Source organism: Eptesicus fuscus, chromosome 6 (assembly GCF_027574615.1).
Source record: "Eptesicus fuscus isolate TK198812 chromosome 6, DD_ASM_mEF_20220401, whole genome shotgun sequence".
NCBI classification, from domain to species: Eukaryota; Metazoa; Chordata; class Mammalia; order Chiroptera; family Vespertilionidae; genus Eptesicus; species Eptesicus fuscus.
The window spans coordinates 13,721,905-13,744,864 of record NC_072478.1 but is presented as its reverse complement, the minus strand read 5'-3'; the positions used below and the strand labels follow the sequence as shown (position 1 = coordinate 13,744,864).

The 22,960-nt window shown below is 59.2% G+C and overlaps 2 protein-coding genes across 6 annotated transcripts; both read right to left on the bottom strand.

The window, feature by feature from the left end:
- Window positions 1-629: 629 nt before the first annotated feature.
- Window positions 630-3,850, bottom strand: NUDT18 (nudix hydrolase 18). Of its 4 annotated transcripts, XM_054717229.1 has the most exons (4): window positions 3,541-3,850; window positions 2,395-2,608; window positions 1,569-2,174; window positions 630-938 (listed from the first exon to the last, which is right to left on the bottom strand). In XM_054717229.1, exons 1-3 carry the CDS (start codon window positions 3,700-3,702, stop codon window positions 1,573-1,575), a joined length of 978 nt encoding a protein of 325 aa, XP_054573204.1. In that variant the 5' UTR covers window positions 3,703-3,850; the 3' UTR covers window positions 630-938; window positions 1,569-1,572. The 4 variants fall into 4 exon arrangements, with proteins under 4 accessions (XP_054573204.1, XP_008149725.3, XP_054573205.1 ...); XM_008151503.3 differs by having other exon boundaries at window positions 630-2,174; XM_054717230.1 differs by lacking the exon at window positions 3,541-3,850 and adding an exon at window positions 3,055-3,103 and having other exon boundaries at window positions 630-2,174.
- Window positions 3,851-7,761: 3,911 nt separating this feature from the next.
- On the bottom strand, window positions 7,762-22,931 carry HR (HR lysine demethylase and nuclear receptor corepressor). 2 transcript variants are annotated; one of them, XM_028160633.2, is made up of 19 exons: window positions 22,827-22,931; window positions 20,967-21,617; window positions 19,470-20,241; window positions 18,028-18,178; window positions 17,766-17,950; window positions 16,180-16,347; window positions 15,320-15,409; window positions 15,041-15,156; window positions 14,083-14,164; window positions 13,538-13,701; window positions 13,192-13,428; window positions 12,826-12,991; window positions 12,584-12,653; window positions 12,268-12,398; window positions 12,028-12,147; window positions 11,815-11,930; window positions 9,669-9,833; window positions 9,161-9,289; window positions 7,762-8,973 (listed from the first exon to the last, which is right to left on the bottom strand). In XM_028160633.2, the coding sequence occupies exons 2-19, from the start codon at window positions 21,576-21,578 to the stop codon at window positions 8,911-8,913; spliced, it is 3,537 nt and encodes a 1,178-aa protein (XP_028016434.2). In that variant the 5' UTR covers window positions 21,579-21,617; window positions 22,827-22,931; the 3' UTR covers window positions 7,762-8,910. The 2 variants fall into 2 exon arrangements, with proteins under 2 accessions (XP_028016434.2, XP_008149723.2); XM_008151501.3 differs by having other exon boundaries at window positions 16,180-16,344.
- Between the last annotated feature and the right edge of the window lie 29 nt (window positions 22,932-22,960).

The following is a 22,960-nucleotide window of genomic DNA, read 5'->3' as shown; positions in this document are numbered from 1 at the left end:
TGGCTGCTTTTGTGAACGGTGGGCCTGCTGGTTTAAAAAGCTTGTCCCTAAGTGTACGTGCGTGGAGCCTCTGAGGGAGTCACCAAGAATGCGCCAGGGCAGGGCAAGCTGAAGACGGAGAGGGCTGGCCAGTGGTTCTCGCCTCGGTGCGTGTTAGAATCACTTGGGCGGCTTTTTAAAATACCAATGCCCCAGCCCGACCCTCCGTGAGATAAATCGGTGTCTCTGGGCTGGCCCAGAGTTGTTTTTAAAGCTCTCCAGGTGGTTCGAATGGGCACCCACAATTGGAAACTCCCATAGGCTAAAGAATGGGCGCAGATACCATTGCCCTTTGACGTGGATCTGGACGGGTGGGTCCCTCAGACACTGAGAGAAGTGAGGGAGCGTGGAAGGGTTCTGCTCCGTCTTCGGAGATGTTTATCCTCGGATGGACAGGAGGACTCCTACCACAGACAGCCCCACAGGCCAGAAAGGAAGACAAGATGGTGGCCAAGAGAGGCAGGCAGCAGCTGGGGGGCCTCGGGTCCCCTGGTCCTTCATTCAGGGCCAGCGTGTAGTTACTTCAGCAGGGAAGCCCAACCAAGTGTTTCCCAGCTCGGAATCAGAGATCTAGACTTGAGATGCAGTGAGGAGCACACAATGTATTTTCTTGGTTCATTCCTTTTAGTTTTCCTTTACATTTTAGTCAAGTTATTTCTTTAAACAATTCCTACTATGATTCAGTTGGGCTAAGGGGAAATGAGAGGATTTGGGTTTGGTTTGGGCTAGAGTTACAAAAAGGCAGAGGCAAGAGCCAGGGCCCCGGCAGCAGAGTGACTGGGGAGGGATCAGCTCAAGAAGGAAATCCAGGCCCGGGCAGCTCCTGACTCCTCGCCTACCCGAAGCTTCCCTGGCATTCTCACTGCTCGAAACTTGGAGGGGATGTGGTCACCTCCTACCTGGCAGGCAAGACGAAGAGGTTCTCAGTGGGCCCCAGACAGGCCGAGGTGGACAGCAGGAAGCCTGCCTGCTCCCAGCTCCCAGCACCAGGCCGGCCCCTGCCTGTCAGCCTGCGGTCTGGCAAGGCCTGGGTGGGACAAGGGGAGGAGCTTCTCTTCTGAGGGCAGTCCCCCCTCCCTGCTCACTTCCTCCCCACAGAGACATTTAGGCAGGAAGGCAAAGGAAGCAACATCTATTTACGCAGCAAGGGACACAATCCTTGGAGTGACCTCCCCCGGCACCTCCTCCATGTTCTAAGTGCCTGAGAACCTGGCGTAGAAGAGAAGATGCTATCTCGGGTTCAGAACGTTCTCATATCCCCTTAGGGAGCAGTGCCCTCATTGTGTCTCAGGGCAACTGGGTCCTTGAGCTCTGGACTCCTTGCTTGGTTAAAGGCACTGTCCCTTCTGGTGCAATGTAGGGACCTGCTCATGGTAAGGAGAGATGGAAGTCCCCCCCTGAGAAGCAGGAGAACTATCCTGCTCCCAATACAGCGGGATCCCTGATTGCCAACCTCCTGCCTCCCTAAGAGGGAGGCGAAACCGTGGTGGAGGGAGCACAGACAGCAGCTCCGTGTCTACTTATGGCACCTTCCTATCTGTTGACTGGGACAACAGATGATTCCTGAAGCCTCTGGAAGAGCTGGCTTTGTAGGTCTTCCTCCACCACCTTCCACCAAACAAAGTTCTCACCCCGCACCTCGGGGGGCTCATTTTGGATTCCCGGGTTCCGAAAAGCCACGGTCACCAGCACATTCAGGCAGATGCCATCCGTATGGCCTTTGCCCAGGTGCTGTAGTCCAAGCAACCCCTTGGTCTCCACTGCCAAGTGGTGCAGAGTCAGACACTCCTGTAGCAGCCGCAAGATGGCCATGTTGATGCCACCCCTCTGCTCCATAGGGGTGAAGCCACAGGCAGTGATGGGCAAGTGAGGCGCCCCCACTGTGCCTACCAGCACCCACACGGTCTGGGTGGCCACACTGGTAAAGGTGGCCACGAGCCGCTGACAAACCAGACTGCAGGGAAGCTCTTGGGGCAGAATGCGAGGGTGCCTGGCCTGATGGCGGTACTGGGCAGCCAGTTCAACCAGGGGCAGGATGTCCTGGGCTCGCAGAGGAGTGGCCAGGGAGGTTCGTGGGTACCAGCACGCCTGCAGGGACTCTGCATCTGCCTCCTTGGAAGTCTTGAGAACTCCACCTGGGGGAGGGGGGGAGTAAAGGGTCTGTGTTGAGAGAAGTGCGAGGCCTGGCAAAGCCAACAGCCACCGAGGCACTCTAACCCTGACTCTGAGGCCGGAACCTGGAGATGCCAGGCTTGTAGCAGCCAGAACAGGGGCTGATCTCACCTGAGCACCAGCAGGGGGAAAGCTATCCACTGCCCCTTGCCCACACCGCCACCAGGTGTGCTGTACTAGTACCTGTGGGCTGAGCAAGGAACGCAAAGCGGATCCAGGAGGGGCCCCGCTCCTCCACACACAGCAATGTCAGAGGCTCGCAGTGCAGCCCGGCCTCCTCCTTCACCTCCCGCTGCAGGGCCTCCACGATGGTCTCCCCAGGCTCCATTCGCCCCGCGGGCAGGTACCACGACCCATAGCATTCTTTCTTGGCCTCCTGGATCATGAGCACCTCATCCTGAGAGGAGAGAGAAAAGCCTCACCCTCACACCGCCAGGCTGGGATTGCCAAAGGAGGGACACAGCCAGCAGCCTTCCCTTGCCCTGGGGCCAGATCACATCTTAAACACGATCCCCCAGGACCCCCTTACTAGAGGACACCCTCAAACCGCTGAGCTTTCCTAGGGAATGGCCCTTGAGTGGCTGCCAGCTACAGCTGTGCCTCTCTGCAATTTACCCCTCTGCATTCGGACTTCCATTGCAGAGAGGGGCTGAGATTCCTGGGACCTGCTTCGGGGGCTGGGGTTCAGACTCCACTGTGGGGGTTGCCATGTGTCCTGCACTGTCTGCATATGTTACTGTCTCTCTCCCCTCCCCTCTTGATTTGCAAACTGCTATGGCCTGTTCTCACACTGAAGTCTAGCTTTGAAACATGCCCCCACCGACACCCCCATATAACTCCTACCTATGGCCTTGGCCCCTTCTAGCTGTTGTCACAGCAATCTGTATTAGATCAGCACCAAAAAGAGCATCACACAAGAGCGAGGTCTGAATGCAAGCACAGGCTGTGCCGTTACTGCCCGTGGGACCCAGGGGAGGTCTCTGCAGCACTGAACAATCTTAAAGAGAGCCCACTCCGCCAGCCTGTGCTAGCTACCTTGTGGGAAAAGGAAGAGGAATAAGACAGCGCTCCCCATTAGGCACCGAGGCCTAGTGGGATGAGACAGACATGCTCCTGGACTCGGTTTTCTCCTCTGTACGTCTGACAATCGCAGGGTTCAGAGTTCGGCGCACAAGGTTCAGTTGTCAGTATGACAGTGCTTTGCAAAACTGGGAAGCGCCACCCACAAAGAAGCGCTGGTTCCTGCCGGTAGGTCCTCGGTCCCCAAGGGGCTGGCTGCGCGCTGCGGGCCCAGGCGGTGGGTCGGCGGGCCGGCGGGCGGACGCTCACCTGCTCGTTGAGGAACACGGCCAGCACCACGTAGCAGACGTTCCTCCGCAGCCGCACGGGTGCCCGCGGCTCCCCGGCCGGCTCCGAGTCCCAGCTCTGCACACGCAGCCCCTGACCCCCCAGCACCGCTTCCAGCTCCTCCGCCAGGCCTTCCGAGGCCATCTGGTCCCCTGGGAGGCGGCGGCCTCGGCCCGCAGACCCGCTAGGCCAGGTGCGGAGCAACGAGGAGGAGCGACGTGGGGGAGCCTGCGGTGCGTTGCCTGGGCCTCCGTCCCCTCCCCCGCGGGCTCGCGCCGGGGGCTCGCGAACAAACGCGGAAGCGCCGGCCGAGCCCCGGCCGCTGATAGGCTCCGCTTCCCCGCGGCTGGCCCGGATTGGCTGACCCGTGTCCGTCATCGCGGAGGCGGGGCCAGTCCGGGCAATGCGGACACCACCCAGTTTGGGCTTCTCTACCCGTTTCTCCTCGCCCTCTCCGGGTACCTCTAGCCGCCAGCCTCGCTAACACCTCCGGCGCGCACAGGTCCGCACCGGTTCTGATGGTTGCGTCATCCTGCCTGTGGGCTGCGGAGCGCCACAGTAGCCAGCGACGGTGACGTCACAAGCAGAATGACGTCACGGAGGTCTGGGGCCGTGATGGTAATGCATTGTCCAGCTTTTTTGTCATAAACATACCACTGCATTGCCCAAATGATTTACTTCCTAAATAACCTCTTTTTTTTTTTTTTCACCAAAAATGTACTGTAACAGGGGACATGTGCTCTTGCCTTGGAGGAGATTCTGATCTAGTTGGGAAGGTAGATGTAGACATATAATAAAAAGTCAACTCAGGGTTATAAGCCAAGTGCTAAATGACTGGTTTGAGCTGGAGGTGTGACAGCGCTCAGAGGAGGGAGGGAGCAGGGCTGGGATGCTCAAGGTGTGGCTGGCAGTGGGAGAAGGGGGATTGGGGCAGAGAGAGGTCCTGGGATCAGTGTCCCAGCCCCCTGCCTGGCATCTCCTATTCTGTTTCAGCACCCTCTACCCTGCAGTCTGGGAGCCCTGGGTGAGCAGGGGCCAGTTTCTGCTCCTTCATCTCTGTTGCCCCCACCCCCAGCTGGCTCAGCCTGCTGCTCTGAGAGCAGGGTGTGGATTTTGGCGAGCTCCCGCTTCTCTCCCAGCCTGACCTTTCTTCCTCAGAGCTTCCTTTAACCACCTCTCAGGACAGGAAGGCAGGGCCAGCTGGAGTGAAACTGTGAAGCCAGCCAAATCTGGGATCCTCAGTTAGGTCTCCCCTTTCCCTCCTGCTGCCTTTGTGCACCTCCCTTTGTGTGTGTGTTGGGGCGGGGGGAGGGTGTCAGTCGCTTGGTGGAGCAGACAACGCATTGGACTTGGAGCCAGATGCCAGATGCCCGACCTCTGCTCACTGGCTGGCTGTGTCCCTGGATAAGTTGTGAGCATCAGTCTCCCCATCTGTGGGTTGGCTCACAGCTCTTCCTTCACAGGGTTCTTGGGAAGGTGAGATGTCCATGGGCTGTTTACCAGGCAGCCCACCAACTGCCCCCACCCCCGGCTGGGCCCTCCTGGCCACGGCACTTGTTGCTACAACACAAAGGCCCGCTTTCATGAAGTGTGCCTCCAGGGCCACCATGGAACCAGACTCAGGGAATTCCAGCCACACCAGGTCTGCCTCCTTAGGCCCTTCTCACACGTGAACTGTGCGATCCTGGAGGCGGGGCACTGTGCTGGGCTGTGGGCCCACAATCTTTGGAGACACTTGGTGACACTGCTGCTCCCAGCCCCAGACCTGTTGCCTCCCAAACAGCTGAACTCACCAGGCTTAGAGGCCCCTAGAACTGCAGAGCCACCTGTTAACATAGTGTGTGTGTGTGTGTGTGTGTGTGTGTGTGTGTGTGTATCCCCCAGTTTTCCCATCTGTGAAGTGGGGGACAGCATTGGTCTCAGACTCCTTTCTGCCTCCCGGGGATGATTTGAGAGAGAATGAGGTCATGTCTGGGCAGGGCTGTGAGCGCCTCAGAGGCAGCCTAAGATAAACACCAGGCGGCCTGACTGCCTCGAAGAGCAAAGACTTCAACAAACCGCGGCTCCACTCCCCCCATTATCGCTGGGAAAAGTGCTCCGCTCCTCTGAAGTGGCCCTAATCACCTCTGTGGTGAGGAGCACAGGAGGCAACTATGAAAGCCGCTTGTAAACTGGGAAGGGCAGCCCTGGCGAGGCCCTGGGAGTGTCCCAGCCCTTCCTGGGAGCTGAGGGAGACAACAGAAGGCAGGCCTTCTCAGGCTTTGGGAGGAAGGGAGCACACCCCAGACTCAGGCAGGAGAGGCCCCGAGACAGAAGGGAAAAGCTGAGGAGTGGGGGGCTGAGACAGAAACCTACAGAACCAGAAGCAAAGAAAGGTCTCCCTCAAGGCTGCTCTGTGCCCTCCATTTCCAGAGAGGGAAGGTCGCTGGCAGGTCGGGGTGGCCATGCAGCGGGGTGGCCAAGAGTGTCCACACTGTACAGCGCCCACAGGAGCGAAGCCTGAGCCAGCCATTCCAGGGCACATGGACCCACTCACCCATGTGAGTAGGAGTGCAGCAGGGAAGTATAGGCAACCTCAGAAACCGCTGGGATGGCATGGGCAGGCAGGGTGGGGCAAGGGTGTCTGTAACACCAGAGTTGTCACAGAGCAGCAAACCCTGTCCCTTGTCAAAGAGGGAAGGGTAAGGAGGGCAGTAGCCCAGGGTGAGGGAGGAGGTCTGGCTTCAACCTGGGCGGTGCCACTAGCTTGCCGTGATCTTGGGAAAGCCACATCTACCCTCTAGGTCACTGGTAAGACACAGGCAGAAATGAATCCTGAAACAGAGTGGACATTAAGGGAAAACTAGTGTATCTCAATCAAGTCTGCTGCTTAGTTAATAGTGTTGTATGGAAACCAATGTCTTAAGTTTTGATCCCTGTGCCATGGTTATGGACCATGTTAACATGAGAGGAAGCTGGCTGAAGGAGAACTGGGAATGGCCTGTGCTATTTTTGTGACTCGGTTGTAAGTCTACCATCACTTCAAAATTAAGAATCTGGAAAATGTACTTTATCAGAAAAAAAGGAAGAGGTGGCACGACGTCTCCACACTTGAGGTCACTTCTAGTGTTGACGGTGTGCCTCGCTGTCTGGGCCAGCGAGAGGCTGGAGGTGAAGGTGGGCAGTGGGGCTGCTGGGAAAAGCAGAGGCCTGAAGGGCAGGGCTGGACCGGGTGGGGGACGGACAAGCTAAGCCTCTGTAAGGAAGAGGGCCACCAAGTGCCTCAAGTCTCAAGGCCAGTCCCCACCTGAACTGGCTTCATCCCCAGTCCAGTCCTGGGACATTTGGCCCACCTGCTGTTGGCGTGGAGTCAGACCCGGTATTCCCTGGAGGGTGCTGGGACCACAGGCAGAGAGGTCTGTGGGGAAGAAAGGCCCAGGGGCAGAGCCATCCCCATCTTCTCAGAGGAAGGACCCTGTATTTGGTGTTCTGGGGTGACATCAGGACAAGGCTACATAAGGTGAAGTGTAGGTAGGGATGGGTCACCCGGTGCCACTTGGAACATGATCAGCTATAAAGTGCATGTATTGGAAGGAGGACAGAGCAGACAGCAAAGCCATCTGCAAAGGCCATTAAGCCCCAAGTAAATGAGGCGGCTGGAGTCAGGACACTTGGTTCAAATCCCAATTCTGCCACTAAAATTGCAGTGTGACCTTGGGTGACTCACTTACCCCCCAGCCTGCCTGTTTCCTCTTCTGTATAATAGAAATAAATAACATCTACCTCAAAATCATGATACGGGATTAAATGAGATCACTTAAATGAAAACAGTGGCACAGTAAAGTGTAGGAGTCCCTTAATTTTTTTCTTTTGTTTTTCTATCACATGAAAATAATCTAGCTTTGCAGACAATGGGGAAACCTTTTTTTTTTTTTTTTAGATGAAGGATGGCTATGTAAATCATGGCAAAGCCACTTAAGGGAATATAAGCAGTCATTAATAATGAAGGTTAGGTAGCAACCCAGAAAATGATCACAAGGGTGTTTGTTAAAAGAGAGAAACCGAGTAAAAAGCATACGAATTCAACTGCATGTAAAACAGATCCTTTACACGAGAAAATACTAAGAGGAAATATACCCAAATACTACCAGTGTTTGGGTTGAGAGTGAGTGGAGGTGGACTTACAGGTGACATGTCTTATTTTCTGAATGTTCTGAAAGTGTATTAAATTTATAATAAAAAATTTTATTTTATTAAAAAAAACAACAACACACATTTCCCGAACCACCGCAGAACAATCAGGTATGACGAGTGGGAGCATGCTGGGCTGAGGTGTGCTAGGGCAGGGGAACAGGCAGAGCCACACCAGAGAGCCCTGGGGATGGGGAGGGGCTGCCACCAGCTCAGGCAGCAGGCCAGGCCCTGGCCGGGGCTCTCCTGGGCCACACTCCCGGAGCTCCAAGTCAGATCGGATGGAAGCGATGGGGTAGCCTGGAGTTTTCGGGGAGGGTTGGGGTCAAAGCCACCTTGCTGCTGTGCCCCAGGGCTCTGCCTTGCTGCTCCTCAGTGGGAGGGAGGGACCCAGGTCCAGGGAAGAAGAGCAGGCAAGGGTGTTTGAGGCCCCTGCCAGGGACAGCCAGCTCCTGCCCACCTGGTTCCATTTCCATGTCTCCCCTCCCTCCCCAATCTATGTGGCCAGCAGGAGCAGGGCCAACCACATTGGCCTGGTGGCTTTCAGAAAACAACAGACTTTAATGGAAAACAGGAAGGAGGGAGGTGAGAGGAGGGAGCAGGGACAGGGCCTCACCCCTATCGTTCCCTTTGGCCAAGCCTGGGTAGTGTCCTGAGGCCACCCCCTCCCCACACCTCACAGCTCTCCCTCGAACCAGAGGGCAGGATTTCAGTGGCCCCTTGTCCAGATGCCTGCAGTGCATGGGCGCCCAGAGTCCCGTGAGGAGGTGGGTGGTGTAACAAAGCTTGGCGCAGGTGGGACAGCAGGAGATGAGGGAGCAGAAGGTGTTGCTTAAGCCAGAGTGATTCCCAAAGTCCCCCAAGGAAAGGCTGTTTGTCTCCTGGGTTGGGGGGCAGGGGTTGAAGGGCGTCAGTCACCCCCAGTGTGGGCCTGGTACCATGGAGGGGGGCACAGGGGCGGAGCAGGTGCCAGCCTGCGAAGGGCAGGTGTGAACTTCAGTGGCACTGTGGTTGTTGGCTTGAGGGCACAGGTTCGAAGCGGGAAACAGAGTATCCTGCCGGTACCCAGAGTGGTGCTTGTGGAATTGACCCAAGGTCCCCAAGCCCCCAGCGTCTTCTCTGCTTATGCTGTGCCTGAGCTGAGCACCTGGTCTACCTGCCCCCCAGACACCTGGGACCCCTCTATTTAGCCTCCTGTAATGTTCCCACCGCCAACTTCACTGCTTGGAACACAGCCCAGTCCACCTAGGAGAAAACGAGAGGACACGGAGTTCACAATTGCATTCGTGGGCTCTCTCCACCAAGAAGAACTCCCTTGCTGGCCTCGGCTAGCTGCTTGCTGGGCACAGAGCTGTGTCTGCTATGCCACCCCAGCTGTGCCACAGGGGGACTTGGGGAGCACACCCAGCGTCCTGGCTAGCGTCATACTCACCTGGGCACAAAGCAGGCGGCAGTCAGGGGACAGGCTGGATCCCTGGTGGCAGAGCTGCGCAGAAAGGGCAGAGGTCTCGGGGGACATGAAGTGCTGAGTGACGCTCACTGTGCTTACCAGGCCCTGCACCTGTGCCAGGAAGGAGGTGGACAGGAGGGTCAGTGGAGACTCACGCTGCCCAGCTTGGCCCTGAGCTCTACTTTCCATAATGACCCTGCCCAGCTCTCAGAGAACAGAGGCTCTGGATCCAGCACCAGCATCCCCAAGGGCATAGCCAAAACCAGGCCAAGGGGATGCCAGAGATGGCACAGGCAGAGTCAGCACCCACGGACCCAAAGCCCAGTTCAAGAATGCCACAGTGGGAACGCGCTTCCTGCCCAGCCTAGGTCCCCGGGTCTGGAGAGGGACGAGGCCATACCAGGTGGGGGATGCAGCATCGCTGTGCTGCTGTTCTCGCGGTTTCTGGCATTCTGAGCTCTCAGCAGAGCCCCGGCCCCCGGGGACCCACCTGGTGGGGAGCCCCTGCAGGGACCAGCACAGCCTCTCCGGGGGCCTGCAGCAGGGTCCAGCAGCTCACACCCCACTCCTCCCGCAGGCGCCGCCGAAGCCCTGCATCCAGGTAGCAGCTTCCTGGGGTGCCAGGCTCCAGGTTGCCTGCCCCAGCCGGACACACCTAAGAAGAGAAAGGGGAATGAGCAAGGGCGGGAGGCGAGGGCAGGGCTGTAGAAGGCCAGGGCATAGACTTCCCAAGGGCTGTGGGCACTGGAAAGAGCTTGAGTGTTCAAGTCTTGAAGGGCAAGCAGAGAGGACACAGGAGGGAGAGAAAGGGGCTGGGTGGTGAGGGGCTGCGGCCACTAAGGTTGGCAGATTGGAGATTTGGCTGAAAGGAGCTTAGAGGAAAGGATTAAGGGCCCTGAGGTGAGGGGGGTCTAAATCCCTGCTTTTCCTGAAGCCAGATGCCGTGAGGAGCCTGTGTCCCCGGCCCTGGGCCCTCTCCTTCCTCACTCAAACATACCCCTTTCTCCAAAACCCAGGAAGACACCCTGAATATCCCAACTCATGAACTTGCTATACCAGCAGCTCTTAACCTGGATTCCAGCGAACATCGGAACTGTGTGCTAAATTGTAGGTGATTAGGTGTTCCTGGAGAGAAAATCCAAATTCTTCTATGATCCCAGATTCGGAAGCAGCAAGGACACACAGAAGTTCCGATGCCCAGTGGATGGGCAGGCTGGCCTGTCCAGGCCAAGGCCTCTGAAGCAAGCACAGCCAAGCATAGGGAGCTCCTTGGGCAGACGGACTGGCAGAGGCCAGAGAAGATGCCTAGGGAATACCTACAGAGGCTGACACCAGCATCATGCCCCAACTGGCCACCAGCGAAACCCACCCCTTCAGCTAGAACCTCAGCAATGGTCTCTGGGCTTAGGGCTCCAAGACTGAGCCACGGGGGAGGGGGAGACTGGTGAAGCCAGATTGGACCCTAGGGTAGCTCCAGGCAGGAGCCAAGGCTCCTTTGACCCCGCCCCCCAGTTCAAGTCCATCCTGGGCCTAGGTCAGTGCTTCCCAGGCCACCCAGTGAGACTACACCCCTCAGACTCCCCATGAGTCATTGGATTTGGCCACATGGGACTGCCCACAGCCTGCCACACCCAGACCAGGTGAGGCCATGGGGTATGAAGGGATGCTTCTGTCTGCTCCCCTCTGCAGATGTGTTCCAGCATCTGTGTGTGCATCTACAGATCTACATGTGCCTGTCGACATGTCTGCAGATGTGCGTGCCTGTGGGCAGGAGGATGGTGGTGGGCAGCCATGTTGGCATCTGCATGTCTGCATGTGAGCATATGCCTTAGCAGGGATGACATTTGGTGGACATCTTTTCCCCAGGACAATCCGAGCTCAGCCAGACTTTGGAACTGGACCTGCCCTAACCTCAACGCTGGCCCCAGCCGCTGGACCTTCCTGCCTCCTGCTCACCTTCCCTTCCCCTGCCCCTCAGTGTGGTCCAGTCTCTCCCGCCACCTACCACGTGGCCTCCTTCAGCCCTTACTTGCTAGCACCTCAAGGAGCACCTCCTCATGAGATGTAGAGGACTTCCCTTTTGCACTCGGATGTCGAGTGTGACTCGACGCGGTTAGCATTAGAATAAAGGAATCGAGAAAAAAGCAAGCGAGTGCAAAGGGTTAAGGGAGAGTAGCAGGGGGGCATCTCAGACGGGCTTCCCTTTGCCTATGTAGGGGAGGCCCCAGGAGGAGCACAGGGTAGTGACCTGGGATGGGAACGGCTATAAGCTCAGGCCCCAGCTCCACCACTCAGCCTCAGTTTTCCTCATCTGTAAAATGGGAAAGCAGCATGTATGTATGAAGGAGGGGTGTGACCATGAACTGAGATGATGGACCAAGGCCTCAATACAGGGCCTAGCCGGCAGCAACTCCGAGTCCATTTCATCACTGGCTCCCACCTCAACCCCTTGATCTTTCTGTGCACCCACCGCATGGCTCCCACAAGGTCCCAGTCTGCCTTCTCTGCACATGCGTGTGAGTCGGGGCTCACCTGAGGGGGTGGGGAGCACACAGATAACACAGACAGGGAGGGCTTCTGGGGTGGGAGCAGAGGGGCTGCATCGGAAAAGGGCAGGGTCCCCGCTCCCTCCTCACCATCTGGAGAAAGCGGCGGATGCGCTGGGCGTCCTGTGCCCGGAACACGTGCCACACGGTGCTGACCTGGCTGCCAGGAGACCAGAGCCCCTCCCCGTCCAGGCCTGAGAGGAAGTCTGAGGGAGAAAGACGGCTCAGGAGAGCCCAGGGCAGGCAGACACAGCACCTCACATCTGCAGCTTGTCCCCACCCTGCTTCCGCCCGAGGACCCACCTTTCTGTGCCCGATGCCAGGCGGGCAGTGGGGCTTCCGCGCGTACCAGGATGCTGACCAGGTCAGTCACCTCCACACAGAGGTTCTTGGTCCCCAGGTGCCCACGGTGTGGGCTCACACCTGCACGGAGGTGGAGAAAGGACAGTTGGGAAAAGGTCCCAGAACCTTGGCACAGACGTATAGGCACAGAGACGATAGGAATGGGGGCAGGGACTGGGCAGGAGGGCAGTGCACACTTACCATAGGCTGCCCACAGCTGGGGCTCCAGTGGACACAGGGCGGGGCCCGGCGGGAGGTAGGAAGCCAGGTTGAGTTTCCCATGTTGGGCACAGTACTCTGGGAGGGGCAGGCTGGCAGCCAGGTTCTCCAGCCTGTAGGGGAGGAGTCATGCCCAGCAGGCTCAATCCAGGCACCAGAGACCCCATCAAAGCCCTCCACTCCCGGGGTAACTCCCAGAGGCAAGCAGAGTGTGCCAAGGGTCACAGGTGGGGGTAAGGAGGAGAGGAGGGAGGGCAGAGGGGGGTGAGGGAGGGCCAGTCCTTGGTCCCATACACACCTGCTTGTGTCCTCATCCCGCAGAGCTCTGTGCAGCAGGAGGACTGAGCCCTCAGATGACTTTGGGCGAACTAGGGGAGGAACAGAAAGGCCATTGCCCAGGGGCCCTTGTCCCCGGGGCAGCAACGCAGTCCGGTTTCTGCCCTAGGCCCTGCTTCCAGCTGCCCCCAGGGTCACTCTGGGCCTCCGCTGCCACCTGGCTCTGGCTCCCAGCGCCCTCTCCGCCACACCAAAGATACTTACTCTCAGGCCGGGAGAATCCATCCCAGAAGGCTGCGGTGCCCAGGTTTGTAGGCTGGGGAGGCCCGAGGGGCGTCAGCGTCTGCACCTGGCCTCCAAGCGCCTCAAGAGCCTCGGTCCCCCACAGGCTGCCTTGCAATGTCCTCTGAATCCCTGACACCAACACAGGCTGTAGTGGAGGGGATGGGGACACGGGGAGAAAGATGGGCTGCCCAACATGCTCAGGCTGGGGTGTGTTGTAGAGATCGCCAGAACAGCGTGGGGACCAGCCCCTGCTGCTCGCTCTAAGTGATGGGCCAGGCCTGGGGATCAGGGCCCTGAGGGGAGGCGAGGCTGTGAGAGCGGGCAGTGGGGCGGTGAGAGCCTCACCTGGCCCTGCCTCCAGTGCTCCTGGAAGAGGCGGAAGCCTCGCCGAGGCCTGGGCTCCTGCAGCCACAGCAAAGCCCCCGGTGGAGGCAGCCGAGGCCGCACTGGTGAGAGGGGCAGGCCCAGACCCTTGCGCAGGGCTGGCCCGGCCCGCAGCCCAGGCCCCAGGGCTTTCTCCTGGATCTTCCGTTCCACCACCTGCGCGATGATGCTGTCCAGGATATTGGTGATTCGGTCATCCTACGGAGGCAGGGGGTGGTAGAAGGCAGAGGGACTCAGGACCTGCCGAACCTGCAGGGAGGGCCAGCCCCACCTCTGCCCCCAGCGGGGCCCCCATGCCCTTGCTCACACTGGGCAGGGCTGGAGTGACAGGGGCAAAGGCCATATGTATCCGCTCGTGCCCCAAGCAGAGTTTGACAGCAGTGGAGGCCAGCAGTTCACAGAGAGAGGGACAAGGCAGGGGCCCTCGGCTGGCACGGTCCTCGGCAGGGGTCTCTGTGGAGTCCAGGGTCTCTGTTGAGGAGGAAAACAGTGCAGGCTTCCCCTTCCTCTCAAGGCCCCGTTGCCCACGTGCTCCTCCTCATCTCCGGGCTGAGCCCACTCTCTCCTCACTGGTTTGCCTCTCGCTCTGGATGCACTCGCCTCCCACCCCAGCTTTCCCGCTGGCACCTCCAGATCCTCTCCCAAGGAGGGCTTCTGGAAGGGGTTCTGGCTAGAAAGAGATCAGGAGGCTTGTCCTAGATTTTGTTTAGATTTACTTTCTCTGGAGTGACTTGAGAAGAGTAACAGCGACTGGGGGAGGTGGTGGCTAACGCAATTCCAATCCCTCCTGAGGCTTCCCACCCTGGCCCAGCACGCCCACCCCAGTCTGAACAAGGGGCAGGGGCCGCTCACCCGCTTTGATGTCCTTGGTCCTGTTGGTGTCCTCCTTGCCGGAAGGTTGTGGAGTTGGGGTGTTTTTTTCTCTAGGCTCCTTCTGTTAAACCCATCCACCACCCCCAGTCCAACCAGAGATTTTAAAATGGCAAAGGCAACTCAATCCAACTCAACCCACCAGCATTAACAACAGACTCTTGCACGTCCTAAAAGCATGTTTACAAGAAGCAAAAGGTTATATAACGTTAGGTGGGGAAAAGTTGCTCACGGGATTCTATGTGCAGTACAATCTAAAGTACACTGCAAAAAAATAAAAAATAAAAATAAAATAAAGTACACTGCAACAGACCCGAAAAAACAGATGGGCAAATAACTGATGTCAACATGATCGTGGTGGCATTATAGGCCACTGTCATTTTCTTCCTTATACCTGTCCATATTTTCCAAATTTTCCACCACGGGTATGTAGCATGTAGTATGTCATGCAAAATGCATTCCATAAACTACTTCTTGAATGAATAACTTTTATAAAAAAAAAACCCTCCAGCTTCATAAGAGCTTTGCAAAATGCCTATCTAGCACCTGCTATGTGATAGGTGCAGGGAATATTGAGATGAGCCAACATTCCGCCGGCAGGCGTCTGTGCCCGGGATGTGGACAGACAGGACAGGAAAGCACGCCACTCTAGCATGATGTGGCAAGTGCTGAGCTGGAGCACGCACAGAGTGGATAGGAGCTCTGGCTACACGCAGTGAGGGCTTCTGCTGGGCAGGGCACGGGGGCAGGGGTGGGACAAATGCCAACTCTGGCTCCATGGACCCACATCCCCAAGGGAGGGTGGGAAGTAGCCTGATGTTCCTCTGCATTCCCGTCAAAAGAAAGGGGCCTAACTCCACCAAGGTCAGTAATTGCGCAGTCACATGCGTGATCCTGGGGCCCACCGGCTAGCACGCTGTCACCGTGCCGTGCCTCTCACCTGCTGGCCCCCATCCCCAGGGGCCCACACCTGGGCATCAGCTTGGCAGGGACAGTGCTCCCGGATATCAAACTTGATCCAGACCTGGTGCATTGCGGTGCTCAGTTCTGCCAAAGCTGGAGGGGGGGCGGGGAGAGGGGAGTTGGGTGGTGAGTGCAGACAAGAGGCAGCCCTGTGCTGCTTGACCTCACCAACCAGGAGGGCATGGCATCCAAACAGGAAGCTGCTCTCCCCCAGGACCCGCCCCCTGCATGCCTCCACCCAACCAAAATGACTCACCCTGGCTGGAAACAAACTGGGTGAGCATCAGGGAAGAGGCGCTGTGCCCAGCCTCCTGGGCACACTCCTCCGTGGGCTGCTCCGGAGAGCCTGTGGGGTAGAAAGGGAGAAGCTGCAGGTCAGAAAAATGAAGGCAAGCACAGGTTAAGGTCAGGGGAGAAGGGTAGGAGGACCGATATCTAAACAATCCATAAAGCATGGGCTTTCTGGGACACTTGGGTTCGGCTGTGACGTACGAGCCTTTGCTTTTGGAACACAGACGCTTTAATATGCTGATGTGAGTTGCAAAACTCCATAATGACCACGTAGAATAGAGTGTTCTGAACGTGTCTACCCTGGAACTCTTTTTGGCCATGTCTATGAGCACGCCGGGCAATTTCAAGCCCTCCAGTGGCCGAGGGGAGCCCAGGAGAGGAAAGCTTGCGGAGAACAGTGAAAAGAACTGGACTTGGAATCAGAAGCGGAGTCTAAATCCTGGGCCCAACACTTAGTAGCTGTGTGACCTTGCATGAGTCACTTAACGTCCCTGAGGTTTTTCTAATCTGGAAAATAGAGGCAAAAACACCCACCTCACAGTGTTGTAAGGTTTAAAAAGGAGCAAGCTCACAAACTGGGAGGCACAGAGGAGGCACTCGACTCCTTTTAAGGGGGGTGGGGGGGAGGACACAGGCATAGCCCTCAGATCTGGGAAGAGGGGAAGGTCTGCTCTCTGGGGCACTGGGCAGCAGTGGCTGATGCTGGGGCCGGGGAGGGAGGCTTTCTTGGAGAGAGGCAGCCAAGAAATGGCCACAAACCTTAGAGCAGGCCGTCCGAGGCCCCAGTCCCTGTCCTCCCACCCTCGGCCCCGGCTCCTTTCCTACCTGCTTTCTCCCTGGCCCTCCCAGCACCCGCCATGCGACCACAGGCCACACACAGCCGGTGGCTGCAGCGGGGGCATCTCCAGTGGGTGTTGAAGAGTCCATGGTGGCAGCGGCTGCAGCAACCTGGAATGCCTGGGTTGTCCTCTGTCCTGGCCGGCCCCTGGCCTGCTGACCATGGGAGAGAATAGGGTCAGAGCGGGCTCGCGCCCAGGCCCCTTTTGGCGTCCTCATGCGGCAGGCCTGCCTGGAGGAGAAGCGGGAGCAGTTTCCACCAAGGAGCTGCCCCAGAAGGGAAACAGGCCCCTCCCAGATGCCCCCACTTACTCGACAGCCCCTGTACAGAACCTCCCCGGGGCACCACTGTCTCCAGAAAACCCTCCCAGGGATGGTGCAGGCCCCATCTCCCCAGTTCCTGCCCCACGGATTTCCCCATTGGCCCTGAATTACCAACGCACACCACTTCCAACACCTTTCTTCACCCGCCCCTCCCCCTCCCTCCCTCCCTCCCTTCCTCCCTCCCTCCCTCTCTCCCAAGTTGGCGCTCTTCAGGAGACTCAGCATCGAAGAGGAAAGTTTAAGAGGCCATGCCTTCCCTCACCCAGAGTTTCAGACTAGGCTCTCACTGATAGGTGCAAGGACGCCAGTGAGCAAATGTCCATTTATTCACTCAACAAACACCTTGTCCCGTCCCGGGCTAGGGACTGGGATTCAGAGCTAGTCAGCACTTGGCTCTTGCCCTCCCAGTGCTCACATTCCAGGGGGAGATGGACCCATAAACGTGGCGACGATGAAGGCCCCACAGAGTGGGTGCTGGGTGTGGGAATGCGATGGAGGCCGAGGGTGGGGATGATGGGGGCAGGCTCACAAATGGGCCTGAGTGATGAGTAAGTTTTCCTTCACCAGGTGGGAGGGGAGGAGAAGGAGCAGAAAGTGCCAAGGCCGGAAGGGGTGGATGAGCCCAGGTGAGCCGGGAAGGTGATTCGGGGTGCCGGGAATTCGGGTTCAGGGAGTGGCAGGGGCGGATGAAAGGGGATAGGGGCTGGACCTTCTGGGACAAGAGGGAGCCGCCAATGGGGGCCTCCCCCCGGAAGTGAAGGACCACAGGGGTGTGTTTTCCCAAACACACGGCTCTCGAGGCGCCATGAAATGATGCGGGAGGAAGAGCCTGGAGCCAGAGGGACTCCACAGCCTCAAACACCAGCCCAAATCCTACCAGCCTCCGAGGGCCCGGGAGCCTCGCCACCCAGGGAGCCTTCCTCGTGCGCCACCCGCAGGGAGCTCCCCGCCTTCGGGTGCCCTTACAGACACTTGGCACTCAGTCTTGTTTCCCCAACAAGCCCGGAGCTCTGAGACAGCGGGCTGGACCAGGTTTTATACCTTCCCGACATCCGCCTCCCGGGTCGGAGACTTCAGAAAACACGGTGACTAAGAGCCTTAGCCGGGAATAAGGGCAAAGCGGGGCAGGCGTCCTCCTGAACGGGAGGACAGGGCAGTGCCGGTGGGAAGGAGGGGTTCACACTCCCCACGCTCCTTGTGAAAGCACCAGGCTCTCCTGGGTTCCCCAATGCCCTGGGGGTGCCGCTCACCTTCCCGCTGTGCCCAGGCCAGGGCCTCCCGCTCCCTCCGCAGCAGGCGGCACAGTCGGTCCCCCAAACCACTCAGGAGGTGTTTGGCGAGGCCCACGCTGGGCCCGGCCTCTGGGCCAGAGCCTCCTCCCTCCTCGGAGCTGGCTGCCGAGTCTTCCTCCTGCTGCTCCCCTCCCAGAGAGGATCTGGAGACAGGGCAGAGGAAGGTGAGGAGGGCGCCTCAAGTGGGAGGACGTGGGGACATCCAGGGGCAAGGGCTCACCTGGGCACTGGCTGGGCGTCGCAGGCCAGCCCTCCCACCTCTCTCGCCGCCTGGGCACAGCTTTGGCACCGAGCAATGCCTGCCTGGGGAGCTGAGCAAGGTGCATCCTGACGCCCTGGGTCCTGCAGGCCGGCCCTGCCATCTCGGGGTCCTGAGAGGACAATGCAGCTGGTCAGGGGTCTGAGCCTCCCTGGGCTTGTTCCAACCCCAGGCCCTGCCTTAGCCCCCAGCTGTCCACACGCAGAACCAGCCCAGTCTTTAGGCCCAGCCCCCCACCGAGGCCTGACTTGGAACCAGTGAGAGTGGACCAGGCAGCTCGAAGCTTCACGAAAGAAGGCCGCGAGAGGAGCTTGACGATGCCCTGACATGACTGACGGGACTGAGAGGAGGGTCAGGTGCGCCGAGCCCCAGGCCGGGGCAGCTCGGGTGATGGTCCTGACCCAAGCGCAGGATCCAGCCAGCGTAGACTTTGGATAGCTCCACCGTGAGCTTAGCAATGCCGCTGGCTGCGCGACAGCGTGAGGAGACAATCCCAACGTGGACGGACGGAGGGCGCCGGAAGGTGAGAAGGCCGGGGAGTTTCAACACAGACCACAGGTGCAGTAACCCAAGAAGGCTAAGAGGTCAACGGCTTCCCAGCCCAGGCGCAGGCCTACGAGAGTGTGGACAGACCCGCACCAGGTGCAGGGTGCTCGGGCACGGCCATTGAGAGAGTCCGCATCCAGGCCCAGCAGTTCAGGGGGCCGAGGACCCGAGGTGATCCCGGAGAACGGAGGCGGGGCTGGCAGCGCCGGAGCCTTCCTCTGTGAAGGGCAGAGCGTGACAGAGGGGTCCAGGATGTGCCCAGAGCATCAACACGGGCAGAGTCCAAACCGAGTTTCCGTGGTCCAGCTGGCTAGGAGAGTTGTTTGTTCCTGAGGCAGGACAAGGGGTCCCTCGGGAGAGGCAGTCCTCCAGACAGGGATTGTGGCACAGGCCGTCATGAAGGCGCACATTTATTGGGTGCTAAGTGCCAGGAGTTCTTCAAAGCCCTCTCTGTGAATTATATCGTTTAACCTTTGCAGGAGCCTTTTATGAGGTAGGTGTCATCTTTATCCCCATTTTGGAAATGAAGAAACCGAGGCGCAGAGAGGTGAAGCAGCTAGCTAGCTCAAGGCCGTGCAGCTGCCAGTCAGCCAAGTCAGGACCCAGGCACTCTGACTCCAGAGCCCAAGCTCTGAACCATGTCATTACACTGCCACCAGCACACCAGGGCTGGGGAGGAGGCGGACAGAAATAGAAGCCGCTTGCTTGAAGGCCCGGGCCTGTCGATGCTGAGGCGCTCCCAACAGATGCTGGGCCGACCCACTCATAAAGGACCTCTGACCCCACCGCCTTGCAAAGCTCCCGTCTTGCTGCCCCCTCCCGAGCAGGGCCCACGCAGCCCCTCCCCTGCCCCTTACCTCTGCGGTCAGCACGCGGTTTTGCCTCCGCCTCGTTCCCCAGTGATGAGTCCAGGACGTCCTGCCCTGCACCGCCTGGGAAAGGGTCAGGGGGGCGCTTGGCGGCTGGGCTGCCGGCCACTCCCTGGACCTCAGGGCTACTTGCCCTCTTGAGGGCCTGAAGCGGGGCAGCTGGGCTCTCCTCCTCCCCAGGGCAGCCTCCCGGGCACCCAAACTGCTCAGAGTGTCTCGTGAGCCATGTCTTCTTCAGCTTGGTGTGGTGGTGGGGCGGGCAGGCCCTGGGACCAGAGGCCTTGTTTGCTTCCTCGATGGACTCACTGGACCCCCTCGAGCCCCGCTCCAGGCCCTCCTGGCACTTCCCACAAGGGCTAAGGCCTCCATTTCCGGCAGGTGGGAGGGATGAGTAACAGCCCCCCGGGGTGGTGGGAGGCCCCGGAGAGGGGCACCTTGACGTGGCTGATGGCCTCAGCTGGTACCCAAGGCCCCCACCGCCCGGCACAGTCCAGACGTTGCCAAGAGTGTGAACAAGGCCTGGGGGACAAGTGGGCCAGGGGGCCCGGGGAACAGTGTCTGGATGCCCCAGGAGAAGTGGGCAAAGATTCTGATGCCTGCCGAGGCCCGTCTCTCCATCCCTCGGGTGGAGTGAAGGGCACTCTGCCTCCCCACTTCTCTGGAGAGGCCCACCAGGGGCTAAGCCCAACAACCCAGGTTCCACAGTTGCCAACGGCTCCTTCGCCAGCCTGAGAATACTCGGATCCTTATGGTAAAAACCCTGAAGAGAGGAGAAAGGGTTAAGCTAGTGCTGACTTCGGTTCCCAGTGCTTAAAAAGAAGCAGACACACTGAAGACCAGCAGGTATGTGTCTGTTTGGCCTTAAGGTTTGTGAACACACGGAAGAACTCTCATCTCACATACTGGTTCATGGGCACTGCTCCTCCTACGTGCCACCCCGTGGCCCTGGCCACCCCCAGGTCATCCCCCGGGATTTCTCAGACCTCCCCACAATCCAGCAACTAAAGGGCTAATGCCTGGCACAGCCGAAGGGCCACCAGCAGCTCTCCAGATTATTTGATGCCCTGTACCATACCGGTTTTAAATAGCTTACGTCTCATCCCTGGGCATGGGGGTTGCCTGTGGGGGAGGTGTCCTAGACACAGGCCTTGGGACTGCCTGCACATCTTCCCAGAGAGAGGGCTTTGTCTGCCCCCCTTTCCCAGGAACAAGACACACATTCTGAGGCCCCAACTCCCAGGGCCTTGTTCTGAGTGGACAATGGATGAGTCAGTCCCTGAAACAGCCCGCAGGCAGGGGAGGCCTAGTGAGATGGAGGTGCTTAGAGGAGGACTTGCTTAGCCTTGACTTTGTCTGAGCTCACAGGCTCCTCTATTTGGGTGCTGCCTTATTTTTCCATCAGAATGGAAGGGCAGTGTGGTGTGGCCCTGACAGGGCTGCCCGAGGACCACTGAGCTCCCTTGCATGGCCTGCTACAACACTCACCTTGCTGCCTAAGCTGAAAGCAGAGGGCACTTTGGGCTGGCCCCCAGAGTACACCCAGGGGTGCGGGGCCAGGGGCCAGTCACATGGACGCTCTGGAGGCAGGCTGGACACTAGGTAGGGTGGTAAGCAGGTGGGCACCCAGAAGGGAGCTTGCTCCAAGATCTTGGTCTCCAGAAGGAAGGGGCAGTGCAAGGGCCGGAAGGCCACAGGGTCACTTTTGGGATGGCCACTGCCATGCTCAGGAATCAGGGGGCCGTAGCGAGGCGGGCATGCTGACCCATATAACGCCAGCGGATGGGTGAGCATCGCCTCTTTCCAGCGCAGCCCCTCCTTGCCACTCAGCCAGCTGGCCTTCCTCTCCCCGTTCCGGGGGCCTTCACCCTCCACCAGTGGGAGCGTGTCCTTGGGGCCCTGAGGGAAGCCAGGGGGAAGCCAGGAGTCTGGGGTGCTCAGGACACCCCTCCAGAAGGGAGCAGGCTCTCCCAGGCACAGTGCCCCATGGCGCAGGCCGTCTCGTGGCAGGGCATTCGGCTCTCGTCCCACGATGCCGTTCTCGGGGGCTGTCTTCTCCCAGGCTGGGGTATCCTTCAGGAAGCTGGGCGTACTCTCCATCACTCTCCTGCCCTCATGGGGCTCTCCCAGAGGGGGTCCCTGGAGCATAACCACCAAAATACGAGCGTCTTAGGCACTCTGCCCCACGTACAGAGTGGGTACCGCCCTGGAAACACCAAGGCGGCTCAAACCAGTAAGGCAAGTGCCACCCCACAGCTGGGATCCACGCTGCCTGCCCACATGCGGCTTGGGGACCCGCCTGGGTGGGATGCAGCGAGTGTAAAAGGCCATCCCTACCCCCACAACACCTGGGATTTGACAGCCCTCCTGGGCCTGAGCCCCTCAGTAGAGACTGCTGTGTCTAAGGTGACATGCCTTACAGAGCCTGGGACCTAGGCACAGGCCATGGGGAAGGACGGGGGCAAGAACCCAAAGGATGAGCAGGGTGGAAATGGCTGTGCCGGGGACAGGAGGACGGGATCTTGGCCTGCCTCAGCCACCGCTGTGTCACTCTGGGCAAGTGCTGTCACCCCTCTGGACCTCAGGGTGCCACTGTATAAAACAGGGCTTGGAAAGTGGCGGTCCCAGAGGCCTCTTCCCAGACTGCAGTCTGTGTTTCTGGGGGTGCCGCTTGCCCACCCCCACCGCTCAGCTCCACCCAGGCTTATAGGGGTGGGAAGTGCAGGCTGGAGTCACTGGGGAGAGCCTCCAGGCAGGGCTGGCGGGTACTGCTTCCCACACCTGGGCAGCCATCTCTGCCTCTTCCCAGCACTCTACAGTTTCCTGGCTTCCGAACGAGTCCCAGGACGCCTGCTGAGTACGGGGATCTCCACCGCGCCCCCAAGGGAAGGAGTGGGCCAGCACAGGAGAGGAGGATTAGAGACCTCAGCTGGGATGGGTAAAGCTACCCCTGTCCAGTGGGCAGTGCCAGAGCCACCAGCGGCCACAGTAACCGTAGCCTGGCGGGAGGGAGGGAAGGAGGCGGGGAAAGCGGGCTGCACCCCAGACAGAGGCAAAGGAGGGAAAATTGAACGAGCGTGAGAAGGACCAGAATGACAGGTGGCACTCGAGCCACAGTGCTCCCTCTTCGTGGCCCCTGGGTGAAGCCCCAGGCCGTAGCCGCCGGCACAGAGAGCTCTCGGGTTTTCTGGGGCCACCGCTCCAACGCGGCCATGCCCCCTCGGGCACCTGAAGTGTCGGATGTGTGGCCCAGACCAGAGGAGCGCGGGGAGCTCATTCCTTGTTGCGGCTCGGACCCCGCTAAGTGTCCCCGAAGGCGCGCCCCTGGCGCCGCCTCTCGGCGCTTACCTGTGCTTCACGGGCCAGGTGCGGCTTGGGCGGTGGTCCTCGGGGCCGGCGTCGGACGCTCGCTCCCCATGGGCGAGGCCTCGTTACCCCCGCGCTCCGTGCTCAGCGCGCTGGCGCTCTCTCTCCCCCGGGGC

Bases quoted from the DNA above. Each gene is read 5' to 3' on its own strand.
- NUDT18 (XM_008151503.3), bottom strand. From the start codon at position 3,702: ATGGCCTCGGAAGGCCTGGCGGAGGAGCTGGAAGCGGTGCTGGGGGGT. The intron at 2,609-3,540 runs GTGAGCGTCCGC...CTCTCCTCTCAG, and splicing joins CCGTGTTCCTCAACGAGCAG to GATGAGGTGCTCATGATCCA. The intron at 2,175-2,394 runs GTACTAGTACAG...CCCCTCCCCCAG, and splicing joins GTTCCTTGCTCAGCCCACAG to GTGGAGTTCTCAAGACTTCC.
- HR (XM_028160633.2), bottom strand. From the start codon at position 21,578: ATGGAGAGTACGCCCAGCTTCCTGAAGGATACCCCAGCCTGGGAGAAG. The intron at 13,702-14,082 runs GTGAGCGGCCCC...CCTCCTCAACAG, and splicing joins GACCAAGGACATCAAAGCGG to AGACCCTGGACTCCACAGAG. The intron at 9,290-9,668 runs GTGGGTCCCCGG...TTCCTGGCACAG, and splicing joins CTGCAGGGGCTCCCCACCAG to GTGCAGGGCCTGGTAAGCAC.